The sequence below is a fragment of the Mustela nivalis genome (assembly GCF_964662115.1).
Source record: "Mustela nivalis genome assembly, chromosome: 19".
Classification (NCBI taxonomy): domain Eukaryota; kingdom Metazoa; phylum Chordata; class Mammalia; order Carnivora; family Mustelidae; genus Mustela; species Mustela nivalis.
Genome location: NC_139038.1, coordinates 38,158,297 through 38,167,671, shown reverse-complemented (window position 1 = coordinate 38,167,671; position 9,375 = coordinate 38,158,297). Strand labels below are relative to the sequence as shown.

General features: G+C 58.4%; 1 protein-coding gene across 2 annotated transcripts; it reads right to left on the bottom strand.

The window, feature by feature from the left end:
- Positions 1 to 1,404: 1,404 nt before the first annotated feature.
- Positions 1,405 to 6,245, bottom strand: PTX4 (pentraxin 4). Of its 2 annotated transcripts, XM_082713595.1 has the most exons (4): positions 5,988 to 6,208; positions 4,681 to 5,317; positions 2,659 to 2,983; positions 1,405 to 2,314 (listed from the first exon to the last, which is right to left on the bottom strand). In XM_082713595.1, exons 1-4 carry the CDS (start codon positions 6,126 to 6,128, stop codon positions 2,242 to 2,244), a joined length of 1,176 nt encoding a protein of 391 aa, XP_082569721.1. In that variant the 5' UTR covers positions 6,129 to 6,208; the 3' UTR covers positions 1,405 to 2,241. The 2 variants fall into 2 exon arrangements, with proteins under 2 accessions (XP_082569721.1, XP_082569722.1); XM_082713596.1 differs by having other exon boundaries at positions 2,246 to 2,983; positions 5,988 to 6,245.
- Between the last annotated feature and the right edge of the window lie 3,130 nt (positions 6,246 to 9,375).

Sequence of the window (9,375 nt, the reverse complement as noted above, 5' to 3'; positions counted from 1 at the left end):
TGTGGCTTGCTGTCTCTGCCCTATTCCTGCGGCTTTAGGGTCTGTGGACTTGTAGGGGAATGCTGCTATGAATGGTGGGCCATCCTGGGTACCCCAGGCGTTAAAAGTACCCACAAGAAGGGGAGGGCCCGGAAATAGTACCCTGTGTGGTCTTTTTATGCTGGGGACCCTGCTGTCCCTGAAGAAAGAGATTACCAGTGTTCCCTAAAGCAGCATGTCATCCCAAGACCTCCGGAGAAAGTCCCAGGGGCCCAGGAAAGAAGAGCCCGAGATGGTCCCTAAAGGTGCATGTGCCCTGGGGAAGTGCAAGGGGAAGCCAAAGTCAGTGATTCAGGGAGCACCCATGGAGCCACCCAGGGGGATTTCGGTCCTAGAATGCCTCCTCTTGATCTTGACTCATGGGGAGGCAGCCACCTCGTCTGAACACCTCACAGCCCCTGATGGCTGGGACCACAGCTCTGCAGAGATGGGAGTGCCCTAGAAGACCCAGGAAGTCCTTATTTAGATAGAGCACTTCCCTCAAGGAGCAGCTTCAGGGCTGAGAGGCCAGGTCAGTCTGGCTGGCGAGGGTGACGTGGGGGAGGGGCTCCTGGGTGGCTCAGTCAGTTAAGCCTGAGATCTGACCATTGGTTTCAGCTCAGGACATTATCTCAGGGTCGGGGATTGAGTGCCCCCCACCCCCAATGCATGGGGTGCTCTGCGGTGAGTCAGCTGGGTGAGTCAGCTCGGGAGTCTCTTTCTCCCTCAGCCCTTCCCCAAGCTCTCATGCATGCGCACATGCGTGCTCTCTCCCAAACAAATGCATAATAAATCTTTAAAAAAACAAAATTGGGGGAGTTCTCAGGGCATATGCCTGGCTCAGCTGGTGCAGTGTGGGACTCTTGATCCCGAGGTCGTGAGCTGAAGCCCCACATTGGGTGTGGAGATTAGTTAAAAATAAAATCTTTTAAAAATAAAAAAATAAAGCAAGGAGAGTTCTAAGAACCGAGGCTGTTTCTGAACTCGGTGATTCCTTGCCTCTCCCAGCCGTGGTGCCCCCCTTTGCCCGAGCACCCTCTCCTGTCTTCATGGCCTCTTTCCTGATTGTGTGAGCTTGTGTTTGGTTCTCCCATGAGAATCCCCGATACCGTAGGGGTTCGTTTTCATCACACTGAAACGGAAGGCCCTTCTGTCGGTGCCTGATGTTCTAGGGGCCTTGCTTCAGAATTGTAAAAATAAACATTGGCAGGCAGACATCTAGCTGACACCGGCAGGGGTGGGGTGGGAACGGAGAGGGAGGCAGCTCCTCTGCAAACCGATCTTTCTTTGAAAGTTCAGACATGAGTTCCCCACGAGACCCAGAAATTCAAGCCCCAGGCCCCCGCTCAAGGGAAACAGGAACCCATGAATGCACAAGGACTCATGTGAGAGTGCTCGCAAAGCTTTATTCACAAAAGCCAGAGACTGGAAGCGGGTGAATGGAGAGCAGTGTGGGGTCCCGGTCAGGGGGCACCGGAGCTGGGGGGGACAGGAGCGACCACTAACAGGCATGATTTGGGGGGGCATGGAAACACCTTAAAGCTAGGTTGCGGTGATGGGGGCACAGCTCTGTGAATTCACTGACAATCTCTGCACTGGACACACATCCCGGTGGCCGCCTGGCTTCTGCTCCCATAGTACCCCAACGAGGGTGCCTTGAAAGTGCGGCCTGCGATTGCTCCCGTTTGTTTCTGAATCGCTTGAATCACTTGCTCCCTTCACAGACTCCCACAGCGGCACCTTGATGGAGGCCCCGGGGGGGCGACCGGTCAAGTCGCTGGGGCTCCGGGGCAGGCAATGGATTCCTGGTCCTTTTCATGAGGGACACGGCAGCAAGGAACACCCGGGGGCTTTCCAAGCCACCTCGAGAGAGGGCCGTTCAAACGCACCCACCCAGGTACCACGAAAACAGGGCTCTCCGTTGGCAAACCCAGCCCAGACATGAGGCCCCACAGAGTCCTGCCCCCCCAGGAGGGAATGACATCACAGCCCGCGGGTCCTCCCACAGCCCCACTGCACCTGTCAGCTCGCTCCCTACCTCCCACATTGCCCTGCTGGGGAATAGTATAAAATCAAGACAGAAAGCGTTTGCTGTGGGGAATGCTAGGCCCACTGTGAGGAATTGTTACCCAGCCACAGACTTTTCATGGTTTCAGAGAAAGATACATTTAAAGCGTCTTGTCCACATCCCAGCTCTGCAAATCCAAACGCCCAGGGTGTCCCTCAGTGGCCCTGGACAGGGCACGTGCACTGGGGTGGCTGGGGAGGGGGTGGCTGAGGGCAGCGGAGGCTGCTCCTGTGGGGACCCAGAGTGCAGGGCCTCAGGGACAGAGCTCCAGGCAGCTGCAGTTCACCTGCTGCACAAACCCGCCTCTCCACTGGGCATCGTCCAGTGTCAGGATGGCGCCCCCTGGGACCTCCCTCCCGGTGGCCAGTTTTGCGACCTCCCCGGGTACCAGCGCCCGGTCCCATATGGCCAGGCCTGCCAGGCTCCCCACAAAGGCCTCAGAGCTGTCAAAGCCACCGCCTACACTGTCTTGCTCCTGGCCCAGCACCAGGGACCCTCCTGCAGGGATCTCATAGCCTGCCCTGAAGTGGGAGCCGGTGGCCGCGAGCCTGCGGTCCACGTGCAGCCAGTACCTGCCCAGGATGGACGTCCAGATGACACACACGTGGTGCCACTGGCCATCCAGCAGTGGCTGCAGGGGCAGCTCCCTGAAGGCTGGGTCTCCAATCACGAAGTGGATGGCTCCCGGGGCCAGGGATTTCCCGCCGCCGTGCAGCACGAGCTTGTTGTCGTTCTCCTCCGTGGCGTAGGACAGCAGGGTGCCCAGGCGGCCCGAGGTCGTGCGCACCCAGCTGCAGACAGACAGGGCTCGCAGACCCCACGGGAAGCCGGGGCTGAGGAAGGCGACGTTCTGGGTGGAGGCGTTGGGGAAGACCAGCATGGGGCCCACGTCACAGGCTGGAAACAGAGAGGGGAGTCAGCCCCGGCAGCACGCGGAGGCAGGGGCTGCAGACCCGGCGGGGCTGCCTCAGCACGAGCCGGGAGGCCAGCCGAGCGGGGTCCCCGTGGGCCCCATGGCATGATGGGCCCATCCTGCAGGTGGGGAGACTGGGAGCCAGCGCGGTCTATGCCCCAGTGGGAGTGAACCTGCAGGCACGCCCCCAGCTGCGGGAGCCCCACAGACTCAGGTGCTCCAAATAACATGCACTGAGTATCTTCCATATCTGGAGGTCAAGGCCAGAGCTGGTCCCTCCGACTAAAGTCATGATGAAGGCAGCTGGCTCCAGGTGGAGGTCCCAGGGAGAATCCTTTCCTGCCCGTCAGCTTCCGGAGAAGCCCCCGCTCCGTGGCTCACGGCCCCTCCCTCATCATCAAAGTACCTTCCTCTCACCTCCGTCCCTGTGGTCCCAGCTCCCTCTCTGACCTTCCCGCCTCCCCTGAGAAGACCCTGGTGTTAATCCCAGATCCCCTCCTGTCTCACAATCTGTAATCACAGCTGGAAAGTCCCCTGACCCCGCGAGGGGCTGCATCCACAGGACCCAGGGGTCAGGATGTGAACGTGTTTGGGGCCACCCCCCTTCAGGTCAGCCTGACAGGGGGGGTCTATGGGGTGGGGTGAGGTCTGGGGTTCCGACTGGCAGGCTGGGGACCTACAGGTCTCACCTGCCACCCCACTGGACCCAAGGATGGAGGGCTCCCAGCCCCTCTCTTCCCCTCAGGGGTATCTGTCGTAATCTAGGGCAGGGGGCATCCAGGTGGCTCAGTCGGTTAAGTGTCTAGCTCTTGATTTTGGCTCAGGTCATGTGATCTCAGGACTGTGGGACCGAGCCCTGGGTTGGGCTCTGAGCTCAGCATGTTGTCGGCTTGAGATTCTTGCTCAGCCCCTTCTGCCCCCTTTCTCTCTTTAAAATAACAGTCATCATCATAATAATAACATAGAGCAGGTGCCATTGGGGGTAACTGCACACACCTAGGGATATCTGCAGGCATTTTAGTTGTCAGAACTTTGGGGATCCCCATATCTTTCCCAGGGGCCCTGGTGGTCCCTCCAAGGTCAGCTGGTCAGCTCCGTCTTATTGGTGAGGCCGCCAGAGCGACCCAGAGGGAGGGGGACCCTGCTTCCGATTCCTGGGACCCCAGGGCTGGTCAGCCAGACAGAGAAGCAATCCAGTCAAAAACAAGGCAAACATGGACAGGCCTCCAGTGCATAGAGGCTGGGGCCACTGCTCAACCCCACAGCACCCGGGGCAAGGCCGCCCCGCAGTAGCGCCCAAGAAACCCTCTCCTGGGAGATCTGAGACAGCAGAGGGCCGGCTCCGCAGTGGGACCCCACTCGGCACAAAACACCTCCCCGAGCAGTGGAGGACGTCTTGCTAACCCACCAGCCCTTGTGAGAGCGGTCATAGGAGGGAGTGGGGGACCCCCTGGGCAGCACCCGATGTCTGTGCATGTCTGCTCCAGGGCGCTGGGAAGAGCCTGCAGACAGGCCATCACCTCCCCCATGGCCCCCGTTTCTGTGGGGGGTGCGCAGGGCTGTGAAGTGTCCTCTCCCCGCAGCTCGGGGGAGAAGGCTGCTCAGAAGGGACCAGAGGCCTGAGGAGGCACGAGGGAGGAGAGGGGAGGCCGACAGGGTAAGGGCAGGCTGTGGTACTCACTCTCTCCTGGTTTCTCAGGGGGCCACGCCCGCTGGCTGCCAGGGCCAGGGGGTGCCCATGTCCCTTGCGGATGGCCTGCAGAGTCCTGAGGCGGGTCACCGGTCTCAGGTGGTCTGAGCACCTGCCTCCCCCTGTGCTCCACCGGGGAGCTGGGGCTGGGCAGCCCAGGTGGGGGGAGGGGCTGGGCCGGGGTCAGCGCCGGGGTCGCGGTGCTGGGACCTGCCCCCTGCATCCGGGCCTCGAGAGCACCCAGCCTGGCATTTTGGCCCTGCACGAGGGCCGTGAGGTGAGCCAGCGTGTCCTGCAGGGTTCTCACGGCCGGGGCCAGGCTGGAGAGGGCGCCCCTCCGCGCCTCTTGGTCCTCCCTGTCCTGGGTGTGCTGCCTTTCACTCAGGGCAGCCCCCAGGGCCAGCAGCCTGGACTCCACCTTCCGGCTTCTGCGCTGCGTCTTCTGCATCCGTGTCCTGAGGTGGCTCAGGTCACCCTGCACGGCAGCATGTGACTGGTTCACAGCCAGGGCCACGGCCTGGGTCTTGCGGGCCAGGCTCTGGAACCGGGCATCGACATCGTACGACAGGTTGTAGTTCCTGGCAAGGTCTTGCAGGTGGGTTAAGGTCACCTCTTGGAACCTCCGGAACTACAGAAAGACACGCAGCAGTCACAGGGGCCTTGGGCCAGCGAGGACACAGGACAAGCCTTCCCGCTCACGCTTCTTGGTGCCTGTCACCCTCCGGCCGTGCCCCACGCTGACCGGCTCCTCAGGCAGCGGCACCAGGGCTGGGCCGATGACCACACCCAGCCCCGTGGCGGCCTTACTCAGAGACGCCCGAGACCAGCCCAAAGTCTTTGGGATGCACACTGTGGGGTGAGGGCTTCAGGCTCCCATCTCCCCTACACCCCCCATACCGTGCACGCCTCACCCCTGTGACACTCGGGGTCCTGCCTGAGTGGACGTAGGGCATGGCGAGCTTCATGAGTGGTCTCTGGGGATCAAAGCGGGCAGTGCCGGCAGAGCTCCCACCCCGATGCCCAGCACGCCCCAGCACCCCTCCAGCGCCCCCTCTTGGGGCATCCCACTCCACCGCCCAGCCCGACTCCCAACCTGTCCTCCACATCGGTTGGCTTGACTTCCTAGCAGAGCCCAGCAGCCTACTCTATGGGTGCCCCACTGCAGGGGACAGTAGAGTCACGGATGGAAAGAAGCCTGCGTTTCACGTCTGCATCTCCAGAGCAGGACGCTCACTGTCTGTCACTGCGTCTGCCATAGAGCTGCACTCACAGCTGTCCCACATGGTGGGGACACTCACCTGCTCTTCCAGCCTGCGGAGCCGCTCGAGAAATGGCTTCCTTGGCCCTGCAGGGCTGGCTCCCTGCGACAAAGCCCTGTGCAGATGCACCGGCACAAGAATAATGAGGAGAGACAGGGCCTTCCTCCGCGGGCAGCCCATCCTGACGACGTGGAGAGAAGCCCCCGACTGAAAGGCCGTGCGCTGCTGCCCCCACCCCCCCAAGCCAGCCAGTGCGGCGGCTTTCCTTCTCCCACCCTGGCTGGGAGTCAGCTTCCTCCTGCCACCTTAATGAAAAGCATGTGCCCTCCAGTCAGTGAGCTCTGGAGAGCTAGAGGTTCCCAAGGACACAAGCTTAAAACAGATGCAAACAGTTTCTCTGGAAGACAATTCTGGGTGCGAGCCCTGGCCTGGCCGGCTCAGAGCCATGCGGAGGTGATTGCTTTAGCAGGGGACACACGCACTCGGCTCCCAAAAACCAGAAGCTGAAGCAGGCTGGGGCCAGGGAGCCTCTGGAGCCAAGTCCGTTGTGGGGCCCAGAGTGTGGGCCTTGCACAGAGGGGCCTGTGAAGCCTACCTCTCTCCCTCGGATAAGGCAAAGGAAATGGGGTTGGGGGCCACCTTAAATTATTCTGTGGTAGAGATTGCATGGTGGGCTGAACGGTGGCCCCCGAAATTGTAGGTCCTCATCCTAACCCTGTGAATCCCCGTGCACCTGCAAAGGTGAGTTTATTTGGGAAGAAGTCCCTTGCATGTCATGAAAGTTTTCGAGAGGAGACCATGCTGAATTAGGGGGTCCTCACAAGAGACAGAAAAGACACAGGGGAGAAGGCCGTGGGAAGACAGAGGCAGAGACTGGGGCGCTGCAGGTGCAGGGAGAGCTGGATGAGGCCGGAGCGGTCTTCCCTGGAGCCTTGGGAAGGCGCAGCCTGGGACCTGCTGACCTGGGACCTCCATTGGTTACGGGTCATTGGTTGTGGCCTGGGGACACGGACTCCTTCCCTCCCTTCCCTTGGGCGGCTCTTTCCGCAGCTCCCCCTGCTCTGCCCTTGACCTGTCACTCTCCCAGGCCACAATGGATCCATGCCTCCGGTGCTGCTCCCCTTGCCCTCTCCTCGGCCCTGGGCTCCTTCACCTTTGTCCTTCTGCTGCCATCGAAGCGGTGCCTCGGGAAGAGGAAACTTGCACGGCTGTCTAACTGACCGCCGTTTATTCTGCTCCCTCCCTGCATCATGGTCCTTGCAGCCAGCCCTGGGATGAGGTCCCCACTGGCCCCACTACCTTAGGCCACTGGCTGTGCTCAAGTCCCACGGCTGGGTTGGTAACCCGTGATCCCCACAGGGGAGCTGAAAACAGGGATTTTTCTTTTGCGTGCCCATGCCCCAATGTCCTAGGGCCCTGCACCTTCTTCCCCAGGACTCTGAAAAAGCTTGCATTCACATGGGTGGGCCTAGGACCTGGACCTACGTTTTGGGATCCACCATTCGGCTTATTACAGAGAGCTCTGAGAGGCCAAGGGCATCCAGGGACACTGGGAAGTTGGGGCATGGCACAGGCTTAAGTGAAGGGACTCGTGTGAGTCTGGATAGAGAGCTCCTGGGTCCCCGGAGCCTCTTTGAGCTCCTGCAGCTGGTGAAAGCTCTGTTCACCAGCCCCGCCACCACAGGATGTGGTCAGCTGGCTCTCCCGCGCCCCCCTTCCCCCTGCCATGTGACTGGCCTTGAGGTCCGCCAGGGATGTAATGCACACTGGATTCAGAACTTAGTACAAAAAAGGAATGCAAACCACCTCACCAGTCATCATACTTTATACGGGACTACGTGTTCAAAAAGTAACAATCTGGACTGATTGGGTTACATAAAATATATTTGCTGGGGCGCCTGGCTGGCTCAGTTGGTACAGCGCCTGACTCTTACTCTCAGGATCATGAGTTGAAGCCCCCATTGGGCATGGAGACCACTTTCAATAAAGAAACTGACTTAAAAAGAAAGAGATGAGAAAGGTGCTGCATTTTGAATTGTGGGGCGCTGAGGGTTCCACCCGCTTCCAGAAAGCAGCAGCCACAGCCAGACACCTGCCCCCAGGTAGGAGGAGGGACTTCTTTAACCCTGGGAAGAAGCAAGAGCCTCCCCCCCCCCATCTGTCAAAGCAAGTTCCCCTCATCCACATACACAGCTTCTGGCCCTTAACCTTCTCGGGCTTATTATGAAGGCTAAACTAGACATCTCTAGACACGGGCCTCTGACAGAAATCTGCCCAAACAGAAACACGCAGAGAGCCAAGGGAAAGCTCTGAAAGATCTTAATTACCACCCCCAGGAAGACTAGAAAAGCTTTGTGTCCGCAAGGCGGAAACGTGGATATTACAAGAAAAGGAATAATAAAAAATGAAGAAGTTGGTCCGGAAGGATGAAAACGAGGATTTTCCAAATAAATAAGTAATTAAATCAGGACAGCTAAAAGGCAAGGCTTAAAAGAATTGCCCAGAAAGTAGGGCAAGAAGACAAAGAGATGAAAAGAGAGATAGAGAGAAAGAAAACATGCCCTTCAAGGTCAATCCAATGAAAAGCGAGTACGGAGAGTGAGACTGAAGAAAATAGGGGGGCGCCTGGGGGGCTCAGTCATTAAGTGTCTACCTTTGGCTTGGGTCATGATCCCTGGGTCCTGGGATTGAGCTCCACATCGAGTTTTCTGCTGAGCTGGACGCCTGCTTCTCCCTCTCACCCTCCCCCTGCTTGTGTTGCCCCTCTCACTGTGTCTCTCTCTGTCAAATAAATGAGATCTTTAAAAAAAAAAAGATTAAAAAAAAAAACTTAAAAAAAAAAACTTTAAACTTTTTTAAAAAAAAGATCTTATTTATTTATTTGAGAGAGAAAGAGAGAGAGTCACAAGCAGGCAGAGAGGCAGGCAGAGAAGAGGAGGAAGCAGGCTCCCCGCTGAGCAGAGAGCCCGCTGCGGGGCAGGATCCCAGGACCCCGAGATCATGACCTGAGCTGAAGGCAGAGGCTTAACCCACTGAGCCACCCAGGCACCCGAATAAGTAAAATCTTAAAAAAAAAAAAAAAAAAGAAAAGAAAATGGGAAGATAGTCTGGGAAGGTGTCACAGTCAAGAGCATCTGTCAGTCTCAAGACTGTGTGTCAGAGAGGCCAGGTGTGTCATCAAGTGTCAGAACCCTGTGGATGAGGAGAGGATTCTAGAAGTGTCTTAGGAGGAAAAACCTGGTCAATGGGAAAGACTAAGACTCTCCTTAGAGAACTAAATGCTGGCCGGCTGCCAAAAACAGAGGGGTGGGGTGTCTGGTTAAACCTCTGCCTTTGCTCATGATTTCAGGTTCCTGGGATTGAGTCCCATGTCAGGCTCCCTGCTTAGTGGGAAGTCTGCTTCTCCCTCTGCCTGCTGCTCCCCCTG